This window comes from Amyelois transitella, chromosome 6 (genome assembly GCF_032362555.1).
Source record: "Amyelois transitella isolate CPQ chromosome 6, ilAmyTran1.1, whole genome shotgun sequence".
Taxonomy (NCBI): domain Eukaryota; kingdom Metazoa; phylum Arthropoda; class Insecta; order Lepidoptera; family Pyralidae; genus Amyelois; species Amyelois transitella.
The window spans coordinates 7,713,414-7,739,900 of NC_083509.1; the positions used below are offsets into that span (position 1 = coordinate 7,713,414).

The window sequence follows — 26,487 nt, forward strand, 5'->3', positions numbered from 1 at the left end:
TTTATAGAGGCTTTAATTTACATCTACTAAATGTAATTTTTTATTTTGTTGATACGATAATTGATGACTTAACAGTTGATAACATCAATTTACCTGTCTGTTATACTCTGATAATAGTGTTGGTGTTACTAAACAAGAACAAAACGCTACAATAGTTGCTTCGTATATTAAAAGCTTCTCTTGATTAGATTCATTTCATATTTAAAGATTTTAGCAACTTGAATGACCCTGTGAAATATCTTTTTGCATAGCCATTTAAAGCCTCACTTACCTGCACAAAAATGCATTTTACAATATTTTGCTAACACTGGAATCGTTTCAATTGTTTATAACAGTTATAAAAGTAAACATTAAAATTCGGTAGCAACTCAAAGTTTTAGTTTGTTTGTGTCAAACATCTTGCCACTTTATGGCCTCGTTAGGTAGATTTTTAAATAAAAAATTCTCCAAAATGATGCTTTATTCATCTATAAAATTCGTCCCTTTTTTGGTTTTTCGTTACTTTGTGTGGGGAGTGTTAATCCTGCAGCCTTTGCTCGGTTGGAAACCTGCCCGAGACTGATTTCTGGAGACATTTCCGTAATACAAATGCATTTTTATGCCTATTATTTCAATAGATGAACAAAATGTTACAAAAGAAACAGCTAAGTAAATATTTTTCTTTCTCTTATAATGTAGGATTAAAATATTTAAGAAAAGAATTACAAAAAGCATCTTTTGAAGTCGCACTCCGTTCCTGGTAGAGACCACTTACCGCATAGACATCTCCTTTTAGCGTGTTTGCTGTCCTGCACACGGGCACAAAAAATCTTAAGACCGTTTTCTTGGGACTCAGTTTAACTGCCAGCGTATATCGGACATCGTAATCTTTCTTTTACGGTATTCAAAGTAAGGATTTTATGTGTTCAAACAAAGTTGCAAAATTCACAGTTCAGTAAGCTCTTGTCGCGTAAACTCAATACTTGAAGCAAGATAAATGACGGTAGTGTTATTATATTCGTCAATATCAAAAGAGCAGGAAGTTTAACACTCGAATAGGAAGTTCATTATTTGAAGGTGTTTGTAGAAATTTGTAAAGATGCGGATATTTCAAAGAGTTTAAATATAAATTGTTTAAAATTGTCAGGTTGTAATCCAAAAGCCATAAGAATAACGTGCGTAACACAAGTATGTGTTACGATTCACGGCACTTGTGATGTCATTATATTGTTCGCAGAGCGTGGGCTAGATTACGGCCTGTCACGTTGGTTAAGATTTTAAAAACAGAGCTCTACAAGAAATAATTTATAATGGACTGGGGTGAAGTAAATGTTTATGATATCGTAATTGTAATTTAAGTAAATACATACATGTACAGAAAATCACGCCTTTTTGCGCGGCGGTTTCGGGCACTCTTGACCTGACCTTTTGCCAGGATGTCCTTCACTTGATCAAGATACTTTCGTCTAGGTCAAAACATCCCTTATCACGCTGGCTTTTATCCGATCACTCAATTTCACACCGATCATACTCCTTAACGCTCTCATTTCCACCGCATTTATTCTGCGTTCGTGCCTCTAATGCCACACCCAACTTTCACTCCCATACATTAATGTTGGGACCAACATGCCCTTATGCAGCCAGGAGAGCCTTTTTGGACAGTGTCTGACTGCTCATAAAGGCATGCAACGCTCCATTCACCACGTTCTCCGCGTTCTAGAGACTAGATATACAAACTCTTTTACTTGCTCAACTTCTTACAAACATTTTTCAAAGTTTAAATATTACCAAAAAAACATTTCTTCATTGATTTATGATTGTGATAGTACCAAGTAAAAAAAAATTTGTAACTACTATAAAAGATCGAAGAACTTTTTGGAACGTGCTTTTTAGTAGGTATTCATGATTAGCACTATATTAAACGTTTAAAGAAAGCCGAATAGCCCTAGTAGGTATTGTGACTAAAATCTTAAAAATCTTTAAAAATTATTATCTTAATTATTATCTTTAAAATTAACATAAAAGCTGTCACGGTGACTAATTAACTATGTATTTGTAATGTAAAAGTGATAAAAAATCTTTTAATACAAAAATAAAGGTATTTACAACTTTTATGGTATAAATATGATTCATAAATGTAACCCAATAATGTTTATAGTATCATTATATACTGTTAACAGTTCCAATGATCTTTTTTTATCACACTTATTTTCTATTTCTCTAGTTAATATTGTCTTAGTCACCTAAAAAAACAATGGACAAAAAGGTCGCTTGAGTATATTACCCAGGATACCGTTAAGTATTTAAGCCGCAAGGGTGTTTTAGTTTGTTGTACAAAAGTCCACTGATAAGCGGACTTGTGAAATAAGCATTATACAACGGAAATATTTATAAAACTTTTGGGGTAAGAAGGAAAAAGTACGGTTTGTCGAAAGAATGTGAAACACCATTACTTTTTTTGGACAGACACACTAATAAACTCATAGCTAAATAAACCCCCAATAAAGTAAACTGTAGAAATTCTCATGAGCATGTGTTTTATAAGAACAAAGACACCGAGAAAAAAAAGACAAAAGCACAATTACAAAGGTGTTGCTTTTATGACCGATGTTGAACAAAAACAACAAAAATATGTATAATTGTAGTTTACCTTTCAGCCATTTTGAAAGGCTGCCTTTCGGGATGTTTGAATTTTTTTAAACGCCGCCAATTTGAAATGCCGACAAATTCTGTGAGGTCCTTATATTTATGGTTAATGTCTCATGAATATGCAAAATGATAATTAAACTGTTTACGTAAAGTACGTAAATTATTAAAGTGTCTTATTCTATCATAGCGTATTTTATTATTGCATTCAAGTGAACCATAAACCATATATATATATATATTTATACTTTATACATACATACATAACACAAAACAATAATTTTTCCTCCCAATTTTTAAAGATTATGAATGAGTCACTTTTTGGGATGAAATCTTTATGTGTCAAAATAGACAAATATTAATATATAAAACTAATTATGACGCTTGACCTATAGATTCCTTCTTCCTTTATTAAAATGATTTTTTTTCTTTTTATATCCTCTAGTGTAATAAAGTTATTTTACTTAACTAAGCCCAACATTACAGACCCATGTGGAAGTCATTTGGGGAGGCCTATGTTCACCCGTGGACGTCCTACGGCTGAAATAATGATGATGATGATAATAAAATCGGCACTTTTGCTGAACAAACAGGAATGCATATCTGTGGTAGCGTTTGTTGTGCGGTGAAGGCAGCCAGGTATCGTAGCTGTAGCGGGTGTAGGGGGTCGACAAAGCTAGCGCGGGCGCGGGCAGGGGCGGACCTGTTCAGGCAACGGTGTCGCAGGCGCAGGCGCTGGCACCGCTGAGTACGCAGTCAGTTCGCAGCGGCCAACGGTACCGTATGTGCTGCTAGCTACTACGCACTAAATAAACATCAACAACGCGAGGAAACTAACCGTGAAGTGTGATATGATGCAAGCCTGTGAATTTTAAAGGACAGTGACAAATACGAACAGAAGGATAGAGTGCAGTTTACTGTAATACCCGAAGATGCCGAAGATCTTCCTGATCAAAAAACGGTTGCACGAGCAGCAACAGAGCCTGCAGGAGGCGCAGGACTTGCTAGCCCTCAAAAGTGACCCTCTCTGCCCAGGATCTTTCTTGGATGATGATCCTCTACCCCTGCTAAAGGACAAGAAATGCACTGGTGAGTCCCAATAAATCAAATATTGAATTTATATTTCATAATTATTTTCAGCCAATCAAATCATAATTTCATTAAAATTGCTTTTTAGAGATTTATATTTACATCGCGCTTATTTCTATATTAGTTTATTATATTTTTTTTATGGATAATAATTTTAATTTCTTAACAGCTATTACCCATTATTATATTAAATAAAATAAGAAAAGCATTGCCACGTTAAATGGTAATGCTTAATCTTTGACCTATTTCTATAATATTCTAAATTCGAGTCTCTCTGAAGAATATCTTTGAATTTGCCAATATTGTTCTACATTTTAGTTTCATCAAATTCATGTTGCCAATCGTAATGAAACGTAACTTTTTATTTATTTGCTCCATAACGGCCACTCGGTCGCCCAAAAAAAAGGTCTCAGCCTCACTCGGACAGAATCCAGTTCTCGACTCCGCTCTAGCAACGTCTACCTGAGATCATTTGTGTGACTTGCGTGATCCTAATCTGACGCAGCTTTTATTAAAATGTTGAATTGTAGCTACACTTGTGTTTGGGCAACAATAACTATTTCAACAGTAAATTAAAAAAAAATGATTGTTATTTTCAATATTTTTAGACCAATTGAGTTCTAACCAAATTTTGTGTGGACCGACATAAGCAGACGTAAGCAACTTCTTGCAAGTTATGTCCATAAGTTTATCAACAATCATGTTGAAATCATCTTATTTATAATCAACAGTTACCCAAAAAATTACCATTATCATAAATTTTTTGGACCTTAAACAATTTTTTTACATTAAGTAGTGTTTAGCATCAGGAAAATATCCGCACTTGACATGACCGTCACTCGCTGTTAACGGTCCCGGCAAGTTACCAAGCGTGAATCACTGATATAACTGTCGTGTTTTTGTGTTTCCACGAATTGTTTGCTCTCATCGAGATGCTAAAATTATGATTTCGCTTAACAAATTCTCACAATCCTAAACACACTTCATTTTATCACTTTAAATAACCAGTTAGATAAACTATCTTCTGGACAAGACACTAGTTATTTTGCTAATTGTCAGCGCAATTACTTTTTATTGCTTGCGATTGTACTAAACAACTTATTACACTAAAAGAAAAATATCTCCTATAAGATATTACCTTCACCGAAATTTAAGTAAATATAATCTTAAACATTACAAGCATAGTTAGTTTCAAATTATGGATAGTAATTATAATCAAATTTTTTATTTTTAAAGACTATTTAAGCTTTTATTTGCCAAATAATCTAACAAAAAACAATACTATTTATTACGTTTTAATCATGGATAGCCCATGTTTTGTCAAAAACTGCGATTATATGGGCACTTATCGTAAGAACAATTTGACACATAATTGACACTTGCACGAACGCTATCTAGTAAGAAAAATGGTTATGGCTAAGAATATATCACATTGTAGAATCTCGAATCCAAATGAAACTGGAAATTTCTCTCCGGAAACTAAAAACTGCAATTTTAGAGACGAGCAGGATTGCGCATTTGTCTTTAGAAAATAAAATAGGCAGGATTTGACCGAATTATTCCCGCTACGAAGTGCCAATGTTTGAAGCACATTTCAGTTTTTTCGGAAGGAATTCGGCTTTAAGCGGGTTGTCCAATGTTTCTTACGAGAGTAAAATAGACAGGAACTGACCGGGTGATGTTCGCACCGCGGTGTCAATGGTTTGACCTCATACCATGCCTTCTAGAAGATAAAAATCTCTGAATTTAGAAATGATTGTTTTCCCATGTTTAGAGAGTAAAATAGACAGGAATTGACCGGATGGTGTCCGCACCGAGGTGTCAATGGTTGGAGTACAATGGCGGCTTCCGGCGGCCATCGGCACTCGCTTTGTATTTAGGTTAGTCACCGCAATCTCTGTCCTACTCATTCCAATTTAATTAACATCGACGCCGTACATTATTTGCATAGAATTTGCCGTGACGATAAATTCATCCAATAGTATAAATGTTCTTTAGATGTCTATGGTGAATTTTATGCTTTGTCTTATACCGTGTACACGTGTTTCTTTTTCAGATTTTTTATACAGTCATAATGCTTTTAATGAATTCCCAACAAAAAATATCCCATCTCAACGTATATTAAGATTGTTATATAAACAGCTATGAACAAAGACGACAATAAATTAAAAAAAAAACATAGAAATTAAAGTTGGACAAGATTTATGTAATTCCAAAATTCCGGACCTAGCCCGTACAAATTTCCGAAACACTACACAAATCGTTAGTGTAGATTTGAACACGAAACATAAACTTAACGCTACGTCCATACATTCAATCGAAAGAACTAGTTTAAAATGCAAATTATTGAAATCAACTACTTACGTGTTACAATACAACTGTTTAGTTAATCCAAATTATCGACACAAAAGCCAATATTTATTTCATTTCGCTGTTAATGTCAGCTGATTATTTTTTGAAAAACTCATTTTAATGCTGACTTATGACTAGTATATATTTTCACATTGTACTAACTTACATCATCTTATCTTATCTATGATTCATACAGCTGCACGTGGTCATTGCGTCTAATGACTATCGGCTTTGTCTACCCCGTAAGGGATAAAAACAAGATATGAACTCCTCTACATGTTACGAGGATTTTACCCGTAGCTTTACACCCAAGTTCCTGTTTTTGCCAAAATTTGGCAAATCCAATCTTAATGCTTCTTTATACTGCCTTAGAAAGTAACCCTAATCACGCTTCCTGCACCCACAAATTTTTGCTCTTCGTTATTTAATAGTCGGTAATATTTAACATATTAATTGACAAGCACATATATACATATAATCAAGTTTATATCCCTTGCGGGGTAGACAGAGCCGACGGTCTCGAAAAGAGCAATAGTCTAGATTTAGCTGTTTGTTTTATGATAGAATTGAGATGCAAATTGTGACAGGATGACAGGAGGCCCTCGTCTTAAAGAAGAATTTCAAGTTTATATTTTATTTTTGTTTCTTTTTCTAATGGCGTGGTTTCCAAATAGCAATAATGGGTGTGGTTTCCAAATAAAAAAGCAATAAATAAAAATATTGACAGTTGCTTCATCACCTTTTTTCGCTTATTGTTGTATGCGGTTATGAAGGTTAGGCCACAGGCAAATAGGGGCAGTAAAAGGCGAACAATAGGGTGAAGATTTGGCATTGTACTGAGAAGGGATAATACAAAATAGGATTATTCTAAAACTTAAGCCCTTTTTTCAAAGCCACGTTGTTTTAGTTCTTACTATTTTAACAGATTAAGCAAAATAGGGAAATACATGTTTACCTGTTATATTTGAAATAATTTTTCAAATAGCCTTGTGTCTGATACTAAAGTAAAACTAAAACTAGACGCGCGTTTTATACAAAAGACATCAACGAGCCGCGAGTAATCGACATCTTTATTTAGTCGTCTTATTAATAAAAAATAATGATGAACCAACGTATAAGTATGGCAACTATTATTTATCAAACTTATTTAGAAATAAATTAAAAATTGCATTAACATGGAGGTTAATAAAATAATCAGTTAATTTTAACCCACGATTTAGGACTTACTTTAAAAACTGGAAGAAAACATTACTAGTAATTTTTAGGAAGCAGAATCGAGTGAAATACATATAGATTAATTCTCTTAGGAGATCGTCAGTTTGCATTGACATTACATAAACGAGTTCCGATTGACCAATAGTCGCAAGTTACGTCACCACATGGGAACCGTACGCTATGGAGCTGTTGACCTTCGCCGTCATTAGCGAAAACCGTTACGAATGTTATGTTATATACGACTGGTGTTCCATTTTTAAAATAAAAACACATTTTTCAAAACAGAGAAGAATTTTTAGAATATTTACCAAAAACATTTGATTTATTATCAAATGTTTTTGGTAAATATTCTATTTGTAATTAAGAAAACCGACCAAGTGCGAGTTCGATTCGTGCATTATGCATTCGTACCATTACCAAAATTATCTATATATGTGTTCAAACACATGTTCATTTAAACTTTTAATTGAATTTCATATCCTTAGTTTCATACTGCAAAAAAAAATTGACAAAATTAGGCGACAGACTTTTACAAACTTAGAAATGACTTATACAAATTGATGAAATAAACTTGTTTATTACCTGAAGGTTCAGATTAATATACAACTATGATAGTTCAATTAAAATTTTAAGTATCTATGAGTACATTCATAGCTAGTTCCGCGAGAATTATACATATTACATTTGATTAATTGCGTACTTCAAACAAGGCTATTAAAAGGTGATTGGTCACATTACTATGTTATTCTGTCTTAATGCTTCTGTTATGACTTTTCATGAATTTCTATCTTTGTAGCATTTAGGAATTAATAAATATTTTGGACAAGCTGTGCATGAAACCAAAGTTTAAATGTGCAATAAAATCTTAATCTTCAGCTAAAATTTAAAATTTTTATATTAATAATACTAAAATTATTACACAGATTGAGTAAACCTGTAACTAAGTTTGAGACTTAATGTGTAACGAGATACTGACTTATCGGGACTTTATAATATAATAAATACTTATATAGATAAATATCCAAGACCCAATCAGTACATGTTCGTTTTTCATCATGCCCTGGCCGGAATTCGAACCCGAGACCTACAGTATCACCGACAAGGATACTACCGCTGCGACAGTACTACTAGTAGTAGTCAGTATTATTAGTAAATGGTAGTAAATAACTTTCATAATATGTGTTCACTTCTGATAAATGCAATTACACAATCGTGCTATACCCGTTCTGAATAATTTACTTCTAGAATATAAAATCGTGATCATTTCGAACACTTATTCTAGTATAGTAATGATAAAGTAATGTTTGTCCAGTGCACCGTCAATTAACATTACGCCCAGCGTGTTGACGCTCGCATTAAGGCCAAGGGTCTGTGTGTTCATCTGTCTGTGTGTTTCGTCCAAACGTTACATTATGTCCCACTTTTGGTTATATAACATTTTAACGTAAACTTAGATAAAACCGTGTCGTCTATGGCGATGAGGATATATACTAATAGTATATTTGTAGATATCTATTATCAGTCACTACATATACCCGGCACATAAGTTAAAAATGTTGCCTTAAGATTTGAATTTTTTTTAATAAATACATAATCATATTATAATTTATATTCTTATAATCCGTCTGGGAAATTAAAATAGCTAGACAAGTGTTTTTAGTGAGTTAAGGTTAGTGAGCTACTCGTATTTAATTCATTATGAATAATTACTTCTTTGTGTTAAGAAATTAAAAACCGTTTTTTATTGTATTAGTATTTGTATCAATGAGGACCTGTAATTGACTACTTGTTTCATATACGAGGCGCTTTTTTTTGTAAACGGTTGTTGGTCTACCAAATAAATAAGTAAATGCATTTTACTTTTAGTCTTTTGTAATTGACAGTTTAGACGTAATCGTGTTATTTTTAAATACCTACAAATAAAGAGTACATATGTAAAGGCTACAGATGTTTTTTTTTTTTCAATAAAGAGAAAAGCTAGAAGCTTAAGTTGAATGATCTTTGACCGTAATGTTAAACATCTGCGCGGGGCTACGCTCCCGTGAGAATTTCCAGAGAAAAAGAAGCCGATGTTATTCCTATAGGGCTATCTGTGTACCAAACTCATTCATTCATGTAATCAAAATTGGTTCAGAAGTTTTTGAGTATATTTGTTACAAAAATACGAAAATACAAATTATTTCTCTGACTTTTATATTACAAATAAAAATTAAAGTCAAACGATAAAAGAATGCCTGAATTTCATTCACGATTGTTTATGAACGAAACGTTATCGCGTGTTTCCAGTATTGATTGTAAGAACAGTAAAATCTGAATCTTTAAAAATAACCAAAAGGAAGAAAGAGGCTTTACCATGTGGTCCATTGTGTTGAGGCCATTGTGATCCAGCTACGTTTTTAAATTCGCCATTTTCAAGAATGATCATAATAAAAATAAAATTGCGGTAAGAATAGCCTTTTCTTGCAAATACCAACCTTTAATCATTTTTGTTGTTTATGATTTTTTTTTATTTGGAATGCTTTATCTACCCATCGTTGAAAGATATTTGCTGTTTACAAGATTCACAACAAAAATACCACTGTAGGTTTGAAAAGACAAATATTGTTGCTATTATGCTTCCTCCTTCCTTCAACTGTAATAGCGGAATATGTAAAAAGACCAACTTTCTTACACTACGGACATTTGCCAATATTTTTTTGCTACAGAGTCAAGATGTGACGCACGTGGCGAGCGTTCTAGGAACTAACAAACACACATGCCTCTTGAAATACCAGTATTTCCATAACATATATGCGGGTCCAACCTGCACTTAATTACACTTATAGGCTTCTAATGCATCTGCTTATACCAGTTTATCATTAATACGTTGTTCGGTTACATTAAACTGTAGAATTTTATTAAAGGTCTTTATGGAAACAATTCGCAATTTGTAAAGTCATGTTTAAACTTAAAATATGGTCACATTTATCGTGTATTTTACTTTAGAATGTTGCCTTCAAGTTCACGTTTATGTCGTGTGTAAGGCCATAGGGCCACAAGCAATTATCTTAAAAAAACGTAATAAAACAATTACGGCCATGACTCACAAGTCATTTCCCATGCTTATTACCAAATTTAAGAATTACTCACAACCGCATTCTAGGAAGTATTTGTTACTTTTTTATTGCAAACATTAAGAGTGTTAAATCTTATTCAAAGAATAATTGAATTATTGGATCGAGCCTTTTTTGAAGTATCTAAAAGTATTATCATTTTAAGTGTGTCTTGGCCTAAATGACAAGGGAACAAATTTTCATCTTTTGTCGACAACACGGAAAAAAAATTATGTTTTGGATTAAATATGCCTCACAGAAATAAGAAGTAATGATAGATTTGTTGTAACAGGTCCTGTTTTTCAAATAATATGATAAATCAAAAAATGAAAAAAAGCCCCGAAAATTTCAAATTAAAAATTTATATTATTTTTTTATTACACAAAAGTATTTGTTTAATATTACAACCTCATAGAATATTTAGACCTACTTGATAAACATCCAGTGTGCTTAATGACTTTTTTGCCTCTTGTACGGCGATGCATCTGCCTTTTTTAAGAACCAACAGTAATCGCCCATCATAGCTGGATCCCATCGTCCTTGGTACCTAATTTCTATTGTTCTCACGTCTTGATGAAACCTTTCACCTTTTTCATTGCTTACTGTACCAAGATAACTAGGAAAAAAGTCTACATGTGAATGCAAAAAATGAATCTTATGAGACATTCTGCAACCTAAGTCGTGATGCGACGAAACAATTCCAACCTTTAAGTTCGTTTTCATTCAGTTTTTGGGCAAATGAGCTATCTTTTATTAATTTCCTTATCTGTGGTCCTATAAAAAGACCTATATAACAAGAAAAATATTTGTTGTTCAAGGCTTTTCTAAATCGCCAATTCCAAATTGTATACTTCTTTAACATCTTGAGTAATATTTTTAAGTTTACTACTACACTACGTAACATCCACCCACATTCATAACAAAACTTATTTGGTGAAATTCTACACAATCTTCGTTGTTTATCTATACTATACTAATTCTATAAAGCTGAAGAGTTTGTTTGTTTGAACGCGCTAATCCCAGGAACTACGGGTTCCAATTGAAAAATTCTTTTTGCGTTGAGTAGACCATTTATCGAAGAAAGGCTTTAGGCTATATAACATCACGCTGTAACTATTAAGAGCAAAGAAATAATGGAAAATGTGAAAAAACGGGGAAAATTATTCATCTTTGAGGGCTTCAATGATGCCCAAAATAACTATTCCACGCGGACGAAGTCGCGGGCACAGCTAGTTTTGCCCATTTGAACAAGACAAACGGCTATATAATATGTTGAAGCCTAACTGCTACAATTTACTTCGATAGTTCGCAATATTTTAATGTTACTGATAAATATATGTATGCAAGCAAGTAAACTAAAAAGACTAATTAACTTTCTGATTATGCGGGTACCTGTTACAAAATATTTATGCCAAAATCCGTAATCAGTGAGGTAGTACAACAAAAGTAAGTGATCATCGGTGTTATTGTCTAACCACTGTTCCCTCGTGATATTTTGTATACGAGTTTTTCCTGATGCAGGTGCAGTAAAATTTACAGGTACATTTTCAATTAACATATATTTAATCAGATCTATAACCCTTGCGGGGTAGGGAGCCAACCAATCTTCAATTAAACCTTGATTTCTGTATGAACATAATAAGACAACTGACCAAATATTATCTCTTTCTTATTATCTTCAAAAAAAGGATGTATTACTTTTTTTTCGCTGTATTACTTTTGTCGTTACTTTTCATAAAGACAATATTATCGCCTTTCATGCGTCAAAATAATATTCTATTCCTAGATGTGGTATTAAATGCGCATTGTCTTCTAACGGTTCAAAATAGTTCGAAAACAAATTAAAGCCTTTAAGTAGTGAGCTAGCCATTAGACAAAAGAAACTGTGTTGTCTAGTGTGGTAGAAATATCGACAAATAACCGATTTATCGATAACTTATAGAACTGCCGACGATACAGTGTTGTGTAAACATAAAATGTTAATTTGTCATTCTTAAATCATAATATAAAGCTGAAGTGAGATTAATGCCAAAATTATATGTCTTAAATTTATAATATTAAACAAATTATTTAAACGATGAAGCATCGTCGTACCTGCAAAGCTTGCGGAGGTCTGACGGGAGTCGATTCCTGTAAAAATCTCACTTACTCAATCTAGGATCCATGGTCAAAGGCATACCGCGGGCTCCTGTCCAGAGAGGTGAGGATGCATCTGGAACTAAAGGCAGGACTTAATGAAGCATCGTCATGCGACAGTAACTTAACAATAGAATCACACCATTATCGATATTAAATTGTTGCTACCATAACAACACTAGCACATTTTTGCGGACAATAACGGTACGCCAATGGCCAAGTGTAGTGGGTACATCGTTATGCCATGCAATTACCTATTGACGTCATTACATTATCGTACCTGTAATACATGTTTTACTCTTAGATGTGTACGTAGATTTGTTCTAATTGAATTCTATTTACTTGTGTCGACAATTATTTTGCCCATAAATCTGGTTATAAACGTATAAATAGACTTAATATAGTATTTAATTCGTAAGTATGATAAAATAAGCCACTCCGTCTGTTTTGCACTCACAAGTAATACACCAAAATTTTAGTGGTTTTTCTGTCCAGCTTTCAATGTGTTTTATCCATATCTTCGTCAACATAATTATTTTTAAAAAGTCTTCTCGCGAGATTTTTACATTAGTTTTTACCTAACAGCTAAGTGCGTTTCTAGTTTTGACTGCTCATTTAATAGAAGTCGCCAATTTACTTTGTTTTAATACATCGGCATGGAAAATTTTTACTTAAGTAGTTAATAAATAAATAAACAGTTTCTCTATGCAAATGTAGTATTTTTGTTGTTTAATACCACGTGTTAGTAGCATGTTCGAATTGTTTAATTGTTCTTTAATTCGGATCAAATCTTGCGTCAACTGTACGCACGTGTTAGTTAAAAACATTAGTTCCATCACTGATTGGCGATCAACTTTATTTGCCTAATTCGTTACTACTTTTATCTACTGTAACTTAAACAATACATACCACTCTCTCTCTCTCTCTCATGCTGGCGTGTTCCCAGTTGAACCTTCTGCTACTATGTTGCGGGGCCTGGAGTCCACTATAATACATACTCGTATACTCAAAGAAATATCACGCCTTAATACCGGAATTGAGACTTTGTACATAAAATTAATACTCAATAGCTCGATGACCTTCATTGAAATTAAAGTAGTGATAAGTTGCTAGCCCATCGCCTAAAATAAGAATCCCAATTAAGTTTAAGTTAATTAGCCTGCCCCTTTGCCACCTTTTACGACATCCTACATGGGAAAGTGATGGAATGGTCCTATTCTTTTTTCCTTTTTTATAGGTGCCGGGAACCACACGACAATTAATTCATTACGATTGAAAATATATTTTACAAAAGTTAATATATGACGTAAATTGCTTTCACTTGGCCTGAGTTAATATTGTCAGGGAATAATTAACATTCAATTGTAACAGATGCAAATCCACACGTACTATTCACGTGACTTAGTGTAATAAGGCGATATTTTCATTTAAATTCTAAATATCTGTAAAGCATGTATTTATACAATTATGTATAACTCCCACTTTTATTTAATATGAAACAAACATAAATAGATATAGATAATAGGTCAAACGGTAGGCGTGTCAGTAAACCTTTAAATATTTTAAAGAGGTAGGTACATACCTAATCCTTCATTAAGGAGGGGAATAGTCGTTATTGGAAACAAAGTGCTACACCAATCTACGTCATTACGGTAAGCACTCAGCGTTATCAAGTACATTAAGGAACGAAGGACCACCTAGGACGAAAACTAATCCTTTATCTCATTCAACAATGGAAGTTTTTAAAAACGTGAAACACTTGGTCATTAATCACCTTGTAGATTTTCAAAACAACAAAAGAGATTAAAAACTTAAACTTATTTAGGTTATTATTTATAAAATAGCGAATGGTCTGATCTTACACGCATAAGGTCATCACAGCCATTGTATAGTCACGCGCGACAAAAGATTATCATTTCATGTATTTTGGAGCAATTTACCCAAGAACGCCCACGATTTGTGATTCAAGTAGGTACGAGTATTAAAAAGGCGCAATAGGAATTAGTTGCTTTATGTTTGAAGCTCCAGGGCTTCGCCCGCGTGGGATTATTATTATATAGATTAGGTAGATTTTACGTGAAAGAGTAACAAACACACCCATCCACACATCTGATGAGTTGATGATAATGCACGCAATTTTTTTTACATAAAAATTTTACATAAATATTGACAAATGTTCTGTATAATAAGTTCTCCAAATTCTCACATTTCCTTTTATTTGATTCCACAATTCAAGAATGACAAACAAATGCGACAATTAAAGCTTGCATGATGAGAAGAGCCGAGTGACAATGGAGAAGATTCGGGTTGGTAATAAAGAAGGTTGCTTCCAATAACGTTGGAGTCACCATTGCAGCGAGAGCGATAATTCGGCTTGACCTCCACCAAAGGGAAGATCTTCCGTCAGGCTGGCTGTTTTGCCTGGGGAACCTGTTATTGGCTGATAGAGTCGCGTGATTGGCTTTTGTGACTTGTGGCGTTGTGGAGTACATTCACTGAAATGATTGATACCTACTGAAATGCCTGCTTACAATACTCGCTTTTATAAATTCAAGGAGATCGTTCTGACCTATATCCATATATTATATACACTAAGTTGATGAATCGTAATAGGAACTTAACTAGAAAATGTATAATTTTATTTCGAACTTTCGAAACCCTTTTAACATGATGATCTTACTAAAAAATTGAATAACGGTATCTATTTTAACGGCTTCATTTTAAGCCGGTAATAAAATTCGAGTTGCCTTCGGAACGAGTATCCGACGAAAACAAGCAGCCGATCGCCTGCGTAGATACCCGTTTTTTCTATCGACTCTAGCCAAATAAGTTGGAACTAGCCTTGAACACTTCGCTAAACATATTTGGGTCATTAACCCTCTCCAAATCTGGTTGTGATTCACGCCGCGAACAAAATAATTAAGCGTCGAACAGTTTTTGTGACCGTTCGTTTAGAGACGACGTATGAAATCGCAGTTTTTGTGGCAATGGTAGCGTTGAAAATATACGGAAGGCTAAGCAATTACATTTGGTAGGTGGGTGTAAAAAGGTTTTTCTAGTAACCTCGCCGCTTACGATTGTGCGATCTCATCGCTGGCTCTTAATGTAGTACTCGTTTCGCGTATTTGACCAGCTTTTCTTGCTCCAATGTCAGACACAAATACGCTGCATACAAATTAAGAGGAAACGTGACGTTAGTTTATTGTAAACAGTAAAACTACGAAGTTTGCAAATTTTTGACTTGACTAAAGTAACGTTTGAAACAGGCGCCTTATAGTGCTGACTGTTTCTAACGAATATTTGAGAAAAAACTGAGTGGTATACATATGGTATAAGGAGATCCACATGTGGTCGAACACATGATAAATAATTCAAGACAAAAAATGTCCTTCGGGGCGACCTTTTAACCGACAGCGGCCGGTGCGCTCCCGGAGTACCGTGTATTTATCGGTACTTATGCTTATATAGAAAAAAGGCTTCAACGGAATTTTATGTGGCGGTCCGGAGCGGGTCTTCGTAGCTGTATTACGTTTTATAATGCGTTAAATGCTAACAGCGAGCGATAACCCCGCTCGAGGACGGGCTAGTCCGCCCAGAATCGTTAGTTTTAATACTTCACTGCCGCCTTTTCGAATCGAAAATTATAATAGTGAATATATAAATATAAATCATGCATCTTTTATCACCGAATATGAATTGTCTTAATTTAACCAAAACAGTTTAAATGAGTTTTTTTTCTTAGAATCTTTTTATGGTAATGTTTTTGCAAATGTATTTTCCTAGGATGTCGTAAGTCGTCGTTCGTCTACAAGAAAAACTGTTATTGATACGCTGTATTATATGTTTAGGTATCTTCATTTGGCACTTATAGGCCCATTGTATTATGTTTAACAAATTCACCGCCGGCAACATACAATAAATCATTTTAGCAGATTAGAACAACATTTATGAGTGATTAATGCATTAATAATTACTAGCTGTCCTTGATATAATAATGTTTCACCAAAAGGCATGTAGTAAAGCTGTCGTATGTAGTTCTACCCTAATATTAAAATGATTGACAGTGCAATTGTTTGGCACTTAAATTACTATTTCGATTGCTAAGCTTCTTGTTGAATAATTACTTAAAATATAACTAATAACATGCAAGTATGTACATATTTTATTTAAGTAAATTATCGGTATCAAAAATTTCCTAAAATCCAATTACGGCAACCGCATTTTAACCATATAAAATTATGACATTTCAAGTTCCCAAATTAAATAGAAAATTACATTTTAATCGCTTATTTCATTATTAAGAGCGCCGTAAAAGATAAAAACCTGACGGCAAATAGCTACAACTTTGCTAATAATTGCCAAAATTCTATGCGAGGTTGGTAATGGTAGCACGTAATGGTCTCTGTACACAATAGGCAAAGCGCTGGCCGATTTGTGGAGCCAGCACTAGCATATCGAGTATACATAGTCTAATTGTAACTAGGTACCTAATTGTACGCATAAAACGGCGGCCAAACAATGACAATTAACCAATGACCTACCGCACTTTTCAGTGAAGAAGTTCAATAATATAAATTTGTGCACTTTCATTGTCGCAATGCTTAAGCCAACCCAATCAAGGGACTTTTCAAAGTTTAAAAATTTTGTGAAATTAGTGTTATATCACAATCTTAGAAATAATTCCTGGATTAGCTGTCATTAGCCTATCTCTACTTAATTTAGCTAAGTCTCTCCAGGGAGTAAACTATTGCCGTTCTAAATAATACTGGCCTACCGCCTGTCCTAATGTGAAGAGCAGTCTTAATGTTCAAATAACGAGCGCCCGCGCACAAGGTTACCCGCACAGTTCCTCAGCAGGAAACGGCACTAGCTGAATAGATATGGACATGGTAATTACGGAGCCTTGACTTACCGTTTTAGAATAAAAACCGCACTATTTTAATGCTCTATAATTGTGGAATTGTTATATATAAACAAAGAAGTTAGGGAAGTTTTACGCCTTTTAACATTCTGTATTCGGTCCAATAAAAGTATACTTAAAACTAAAGTAAGGAAATGTTTTAGTTCTGTATCAAGAGCACTAAATAACTTTTCATACATAACATAACATATAATCACGTCAATACAAAAATAGTTATGTGAGGATCGTGGCAAATAAAAAGATGGTGCCCCTGCCTACCCCACCGGAAAGAGGCGAGATTTAAATAAATTGATATCATATATTTAATTCAAATTATTTTGTATCTTTCACGTAATGAATGCAAAATGACAGCTTCATCGCGCTAACGGTGGAATTCAAGCTGATCGCCACGTGATCACGCGACACGCATATATTTACCATACGAAGTGCCGCTATTGAAAATATATTTACTGACTTGTGTTATGACATTTGCTTAAAAAAAATTTCTCAGCAGAGTTATCTGACAGGAATTCACTCTCGTGAGAAATTACAAAAATCGTTCTTTAATCCGATGTCATCGTAATTTTTTCTACAGCCAAATTTCAGAGACGAAAAGAAGTTCCACAATTTCATTTTGTTGATGTGTCAGCAACTCTTATTTTTTCAATCAAAAGATATCGACGGATAATTTAAAAATGCCAGTAAAATTCCGTAGTCCTGTTACATGTAACTAATTTCTCATTAGAATTCCGTCGCCCTCCGTCCGCCTTGGCGAGCCGTCTTCGGAATATTAATACCGAAACACGGTCTGGTTTCCAAATGTCAGCCTTTGCCACTGTCTTAGTTCTGATAAAAACTATCTGACATTTTAGCTCATAGATATATAAATTAAATTACATTGACTGCCCGTGAACTCAAGCTGTGAACTCGTTATGTTTGCTTATATTATTCAAATTTACTTATTAACATAACGTTTTAAAAACATTAGTATGTATTTTGAACTGATGTGTGATATTTTATACCCCTTGTATGAGACTAGATAACTACTTATCACTGCCAAAAATAAATGTCTGTATTTCTAAAACAAAAAAAGAATGAGGTTGGTGCAAACGGTATCTGTAGATTTAAAATTTAAAAGGAAACAAATAATGGAAAGAAAAATACTTCAAATAAGAATAGTACGCCCTAAAAGTGTGATGCAATTATTTTGTAAAAACATTGAAATAACCTAACAAAAGCACTTTATTTTACAGCACGTCATTTGTATAACCTCAATATGTTAAGTATAGGTAACACCAAGGTGAACCTACTCTAGAGGGCATGTTCGTAAGATAACAATGCCACTCGAAACATGGGTTCTTCGCCCACGCTGAACTCGAAATAGCCACAAATGTACAGGTATATTATAACCTACCAACGATATCTTTATCATCTTAAATGATGAGGAAGAAAAAAATACACACTCACAACTTATACAGTGCAATCTTACATTATTGTCTTGTATGTCAGTATATATATGTCCTTCTCAAAATGAGAAAGAACAATTTAACTTATAACAACTATAATTGGGAAACTTTTAATCGCTTCCAAGAAACACTGGACTGAACTAATATAAAAAGTAAACATTAAATTAAATATATTTTGTCTTTGAGTGTCTATAAAACTTGCTAATATCTAAAGAGAGATTTTATATTTATGCACCATAAAACAGTGCACTATGGGTAAAGATTCAAAAATGTTCGGATACGCAGCCCGTCACGCCCGCCTGCGCAGACGCATACAATTATGGGCACCGGACAAAAAAGAGCTTTAACAATGCTGACGTCGTCCTTGGGTCTCTAACAAAAGCTGAGAAAGGGCAAGGGAACTCGTTTAAGCCAACCTTGGGACTTTCACTAACTACCTACGGACTTTGCTGTAAAAATAGGTTTTTTTTAGTTTCTGAGCAATTCCTTATTCCTTTCCTAAAATCTCCTTGTTTTAATAAAACCAAGTTTATAAAGTAAACCGACACAAATAACAATAACTCAAAAAAAATACATGACTGGAATTGAATTATTGTCATTGGCAAAATGTATCTATCAGACAGAGGACAGGAAACAGTAAACGATGAACTACATGGGTAAAAGGTAATGGTGGCAGATTCGGGTCGAGCGGGTTTGAATTTGTCACTTTGTCCGCTGGCGCGCAAATTACAATAATGCGACACACACATAGACTCGTAGGCGTGTATGCGAAGGCGACTATTACCGTTATGGAGGCACATACCAGTGACGTCAACGAGGTCTTATGCCTCCAACGCCACACGAATACGTATGTACAAACTGAGGACGAAGAGTTAACAGCAATTTGTTCTTATGTAACTTAATACACATAAAGAAAATGCAATATGAGAATATTAATTCACCGTAATAGACATGTATGAACCATCACAAAGATACCTAACACTTCTATTGAATTTTTTTTTTCCTTTTTTTACAGATCGAGATGTTTTCGGCGAAAGCAATTTTCAAGATAGGCCTACTAAGGAGCCGAGAAGATTTATCTCATCAATTCTTGGTGGTGATATTCCTTACGGAAGCCATAGAGGCCACGTTTTAACTCAAGCAGAACGCAAGCAGTATCTCCCCGTTGTAGCAGAGGACAAGAAAACTGAAGAGAAACCCTTAATTAAAGAAGAAAAGGATGTAAACTTAGATAGTGAGCCTGTTGTACTGCCTTCCTTAACTCCCCCTTCGCCTGAATCTACACCCTCACCTAACATTGATAACAATGTTACATGTCAAAAAGTATCAGTAATACAGAGAACTCCTTCACAATCACAATTGCGTAACGATAAGAAAGAATATTCCGGTATAAAAGTACCAACATCATTTTCCACACCAGAACCCGAACAAGATCAACCAATTGATTACGCAATTGCAAAAAAACATGACGAAAAAGAAGATGAAGAAACAGAAAAGAAAATTAGAGAACAAAGAAGAACAAGCAGTTCTAAAATTGCTAATGGTATTTTAGCTCGGCCTACTTTCGTTTTAAGAAACTGCCCCGCAAGCAAAGTTCCTGGAATAATGAGTGCTGCCGCAGGACATGGAAGATCGACTGGAGGGAATGGCTCCGGTGGTAGCTCACAGAGTAGTGGAGGTTCGGGAAGCTTTAGTTCAGGAGGTGGTAGTACTGCTCCATCTTCAGGTGGCGGTGGAGCCATGGGAGGAGGATCTGGGAGCGGTGGTAATGGTCGAGATGGCAGGTCCAACTATGGACCTAACAGTCCACCTACTGGTAGTCTTCCACCGTTCTATGAAACACTTGGGCCCTCATCTAAAGGTGGACAAAATTCTTTTAATGCCAATGGCAACTTTTCCAATGAATTTAATATTATAAACGGATTTAATATGGACTGTGAAAACAATGATAACGCCACCAATTTTCCTGAACAAAGCAAGCAGTATTCATTAATGCAGAATGCACACTATGGTCTTGCTCTAAAAGATGAAGATAGATACGATACTGATATAGATTACGATAATAAACTAGAAAACATAAATGGAATTAGCAATTATGGCAATAATTTCGATGATTCAATGGTTGTAGACATGGGAGATGATGTAATTGACAATTATCAATTTTCTACTACCCTAACGTTTTCGGGTACAAATGAAAGCATTTTGAGTAATCTGTCAGATTCCACAGTAGATTTTGCTAATTTATTGAATAATCACGTGGAATCTATAACTGATTCTGAAATAAGAGAATCCTCATCAATCACTCCCGATTCAGTGCATAATCCGTTAGACATTGAGACTTTAGCAGAACAAGTAAATCTTAGTAGACAGTATTACGAAAAAGCAAATTATCTGGCATTTGCAAGTCAAGAACAAAGTCCATCATACAACTTCGCTAAAGACCGCCCTGACTTACTGATGCAGCTCAACCCAGCATTACTACAGCACAATGAAGGCCAAATGCAACAACTGCAAATCCATGTACAATTTCAGCAAAGACCACCAATATTATCTCCAGGCTTTCCCTTCACTAGTCATTCGCTGGATCTAGATTCCCCCACCGGTGTTTCGCTTCCATCGCCTGGTGGAAACAACTCATTGGACAGCACCAATCACATCGAAAATTCTTCACTCAGTCCAGCAGCTGCTGTAAGTCTCAAGATAAATTCTAACAAGGAGGGCAAAATGCAAATCTTGCAGCAAAGGGTAAGCATTACTTGATTTTAAGGCGAAGCTTCAATTTCGTTTTTATCCTTCAATGTCGTTAAATATTATTCTGATGCGACGACATTGAAGTTTGATAATGAGTAATCGTTATGTTGTAACGCTGAGCCTGAATCAACTTATGCTTCTACTATCTGCACTGATATCTTCATTGCCCTTATTTTTTGTTATTATATATCTGAAAGCGTTAAGCTCAGCCTTATAATAATAATGAATATATTTGTACATACATATATATGGTCACGTCTATATCCCTTGCGGGGAATACAGAGCCAACACTCTTGAAAAGACTGAATGGCCACGTTCAGCTATTTGGTTTAATGATAGAATTGAGATTCAAATAGTGACAGGTTGCTAGCCCATCGCCTAAAAAGTAACCCCAAGTTTGTAAGCCTATCCCTTAGTCGCTTGTTACGAGATCCATGGGAAAGAGATGGAGTGGTCCTATTCTTTTTTGTATTGGTGCCGGGAACCACACGGCATTATTTGTATAATTACTAAAACTTACATATCTGCAATTTTAATTTATTTTTTTACAGTTGGGTTTACCTGCAGAACTCCCATTGGAATTCATTAATGGTGGTCACGGTGTGAAGAATCCGTTAGCTACTGAAGCCAATGCCAGACAGAGGGAAGAGGAGAAAAACAAACAAGTATTAGTCAGTGAAGATGATCCCTCAAAATTCGTCTGCAGAGTTTGCTCTAAAAACTTCAGTTTACAAAGGCTTCTTAACCGACATATGAAGTGTCACTCTGATGTCAAACGATACTTGTGCACTTTTTGTGGCAAAGGTTTCAACGACACCTTTGACTTGAAACGCCACACCAGAACGCACACCGGTGTCAGGCCTTACAAATGTAATCTCTGCGAGAAGTCCTTTACCCAAAGATGCTCTTTAGAATCGCATTGCTTAAAAGTTCATGGTGTGCAGCATACCTACGCCTACAAGGAAAGACGAACTAAGGTAAATTATAGTGATTACTAACATTAATCATTTCAGTTCAGGGCCCGATTTCAGAACCTCTGGATCCTTATCCAGATGTTCTGAAATCGGGGCCTGGCCTGACCAGAACGCAGACATTTTCGTCGTCCAGTCAATTATAATCACATACTTACAATCAAAAATTTCAAGTCTGTAGGTCATTTAGTTCCCAAGTAAAGCGAAAGCAAAATTTCGCATTCATGGCACTCTTTCACTCATGATTATCAAAATAAAACGAATACTTCCCATAAACTCAGATTGATTTTGATGAGTATTATATCATTGATGTTTGGTGGTCACATAAAGGGAAAACTATAAAAACTAGGATAATCGAAGATTTGGAGTACCTGGTGACCGAATTAGGAAACACAAGAGCCCAACCAAACTATTAGAGATACCGCCTTTACAAAAAATATTGAACTTGGTAGGCCGCTGCCATTGATGTCAAAAATCGAAGAGCTGAAGTATATGATAAAGAACCTTCAGTTGGTATCAGGTGTATAAGAGATATAGTAATGTCCCCTTCTACTACTGGTACATAAAACAATCGACTGTCCTTGCAAAATTCCAGCATACATACATAAAGTCACGTCAATATCCCTTGCAGGGAAGACAGAGCCCACAGTCCCTAAGAGACTGATAGGACACGCTCAACTATCCGGCCCTATAATAGAATTGAGATTTAAGTAGTGACAGGTCAGAAACTCAAGTTTAAAAGCCTATCCCTTAGTCGCCTGTTACTAGATCCATGGGAAAGAGATGGAGTGGTCCTCTTCTTTTATCTTTAGGCTGTACCACCAAAAACATTTCGAAAATACTAGCCAAGTCTCGATGGAGCTGCTTGTTTATCTCTAAAAAGTAAGCTAGGCAAAGTCATGCCAAGTCTAAGGTACCTGACTGCGATTTCTTTATTACTACTTTTAGACATAAACAAGAAGCTCCATCGAGACTTGACTAGCTGTTTACAGAATGTATTTGCTGGAATTTTCTTTCGCTTCACTACCTTTGCAAAATTGGCGTGATTTTATTTATGTATATAAATTACCAATGCTTCTTGGGAACAACAACAGACACAAAACGGTTAAAAATATATGCAGATTTGTGATAAACACTTCATAATAATTTGGGTAGTAATGAAATTATTTTTATCTTTTTCAGATGTACGTTTGTGAAGAATGTGGCCACACGACATCTGAACCAGAGGAACACTACATGCATTTGAAGAAACAACACCCCTACTCGCCAGCTCTTCTTAAATTCTACGACAAAAGACATTTTAAATTCACAAACACCACATTTGCTAACCAGCTTTTAGGACAGCTTCCAATGCCTGTTCATAATTAAATCATTTTATATTTCTATTTCAATTACCTTATAGTTTACAAATTTTGAAATAGTCGTGAGATAGAACTGTGGCGATTTTCAAGATACAAAAGATCCTGCGTTTTGTATCTTGAGGACCGCCACAGTTCTAATTGATTTAATGGAACGAAGGGTACTTAATTACGAATTTATTCCGTCCGTTTTAAAGTGAAACCAAACAAGTTGAAGTATTGATCTAACCCCAGTGCCCATTCAGCAAAACGCACTAAATGTAAACATATCTTAATCGATGTCTTCCAAACTAGACCTAGACATTATTGAATTTAATTTACTTTGAAAGGTTAATGAAACTACGGAACGATACACCTTTTGTTTCTCCAAAATACCTTATTTTAACAGTCAAGGTGAATAAGAATGTCCACTGGCCTAGCATTTAGGTATGACTGCAAAAATCAAAGTATCGGGTATTATGTGCAATCTATGGTGATGGTACGGGATTATCACATAAGTATAGTTGTAAGTTAGACTTAATTTAAGCTAAGGTCTACAATCAAATAACATAGAATCATTTGTAAGTTTCATTTCAAACCAGCCGGAGATATATGTTTATCAAGAGACTAAACATTTAATTAAATGGTGCTCAATAGCAAAGGAAGCTGACTTGAAATGAAGCAGTTATAGATCGGATGACATCTTTTGTCCGGTTTATATATGTCGGAAGTTAAGCTCTGACATATTAACTCCTCTATACTTATAAGGAATCTCTTTCCTCGTTTTAGTGATACTAGCTCCTAATTGTTTCTCAAAATATTAACACAAAATACGTCACAAGTTATACGTGTACTATAGAAAATGTTATGTTTGTTTCTTGTTTGTACTTATATTGATATCGAAATTTTGGAATTCGAACGTTAACCTGTCAATGGGTTCACGGTATGTCGTACCAAGTTTAAATGCATTTTTAAAATATTTATATTATTTAAATTAAATTGATGATCGGATACAGTTTGTGCTGTGAGTGTGTGTGAGAAAAAATGTACCTATTGAATAAGTAAGTTATTTTATGCATCTGTTGTTGTATTTTTTGATAGCGACTGAGCAGATTTGGCTCATTTTGGGACGGCGCTGCCGTTTCGGATAGTGAGTTGATGATTAGGTGCAAATCCATTGCTGCACATGGAAATATTTCAATAACATGATTTATAGTTTCTTTTGAAGATTTAAGTTAATAGTGACATGTAAATGTTCGAGTGACTGCGAATACAGTTCTACACATACGTTGTCCATCATATATTTGTATACTGCAACAATGGAATTGCTACCTTTTACTATGATGCTCAATTGATTCTTTGCGCTTTCACAGAAAAGCTTTGGATGAAATATGTATACCTATGTCACCGGAAAATAACAGGAACAGTTCATTAAATTCCTAGTTAGTTTATTAAGAGCGATTAATTGTGTGTAATTAAATTATTTTAAGTTCACTTTTCCGTAAATTGATAACTTACCGAACTTGCACGTAAAATAAGAAAGTAGGCTATAACCAGACTACATATGTGCGCTCTGATTGGTTGATAAGGTGACGTGTTCCTTCTGTTTTGTCTCCTTCACAATTGCTACGAAGTACCTATAAAGATCTGTAAGTTAATAAATTATATTAAGAACGTCGGTGGTCGAATCGGTAAGATGCCCAGTTAAAAATGTATGTAGCGCAAAAAAGGAACAGTTGCGAAAGCCACCTCGACCGTGTACCAATGACTATTTTCGAAGTCGAAAGATCCGATGCTCTTACGGGAAAACATTGTGAGGAAACTTGAACATTTAGGCAACTGTATGTGTAACCATGATCGATCCAATGCGGGTTAGATTCCCCTGCAAAGGTTGCGGAGGTCAGATGAGAGTTGCTTCGTGTAAAAACCTGACTCACGCAATGTCCAGTATCCATAGTCAAAGGCTTACCCCGGGACTCTTCCCAGAGAGGTGTGGATGCAACCGGGATTGAAGCCAGGAGGAAGAAGACCCAATCCAGGATCCATGGTCAAAGGCATACCCCGTGCTCCTCTTCATAGGGGACTAAAGCCAGGAGGAAGAAGTGCATATTGATACATTTGCAAAAATATGGACGTAAGATTTTTTCACACTTGCTTTTCACAATTCATCTCTCTTTTAGAATCTTACGAAAGTTTTTAATTTCCTAGGAAGTTTATTTGTTATCTCTTCTATTTACAGTTCTAGTTATTTTACGGTGACATATATAAAAAATGTAAATATGTCTAAATTTAGATAATAATAGAAAAAATGAGAATGTAATAACTACTTAACATAGTGGTACCTAATTAGTGTTTATGAGATTCTAAAAATTAAATATTATGATACTTATATTATTTTGTACAATTTGGTAAGTTTTGATACATCTGATTTTCATTAATGCATTTCGGGTAGATAACTATTGTGATAGCGCAATGCCTTGTTTGTAAGTACTTGTCTGTTGCATTTACTAGCATTTCATCCATCCTCACTCTGGATTCATATTTAAGGAACAA

At 34.8% G+C, this 26,487-nt stretch overlaps 1 protein-coding gene across 2 annotated transcripts; it reads left to right on the forward strand.

Annotated features, from left to right (window-relative positions):
• The first annotated feature begins 3,329 nt into the window (after positions 1-3,329).
• Positions 3,330-26,487, forward strand: LOC106131390 (transcriptional regulator ovo). Of its 2 annotated transcripts, none has more exons than XM_013330497.2 (4): positions 3,330-3,714; positions 19,891-21,620; positions 22,178-22,603; positions 23,780-26,487. In XM_013330497.2, the coding sequence occupies exons 1-4, from the start codon at positions 3,558-3,560 to the stop codon at positions 23,963-23,965; spliced, it is 2,499 nt and encodes an 832-aa protein (XP_013185951.1). In that variant the 5' UTR covers positions 3,330-3,557; the 3' UTR covers positions 23,966-26,487. The 2 variants fall into 2 exon arrangements, with proteins under 2 accessions (XP_013185951.1, XP_013185952.1); XM_013330498.2 differs by having other exon boundaries at positions 19,891-21,563.

Coding starts and splice junctions, on each gene's coding strand:
- LOC106131390 (XM_013330497.2), top strand. CDS start 3,558: ATGCCGAAGATCTTCCTGATCAAAAAACGGTTGCACGAGCAGCAACAG. Junction 3,715..19,890: donor AAAGGACAAGAAATGCACTG/GTGAGTCCCAAT, acceptor CTTTTTTTACAG/ATCGAGATGTTTTCGGCGAA. Junction 21,621..22,177: donor TGCAAATCTTGCAGCAAAGG/GTAAGCATTACT, acceptor ATTTTTTTACAG/TTGGGTTTACCTGCAGAACT.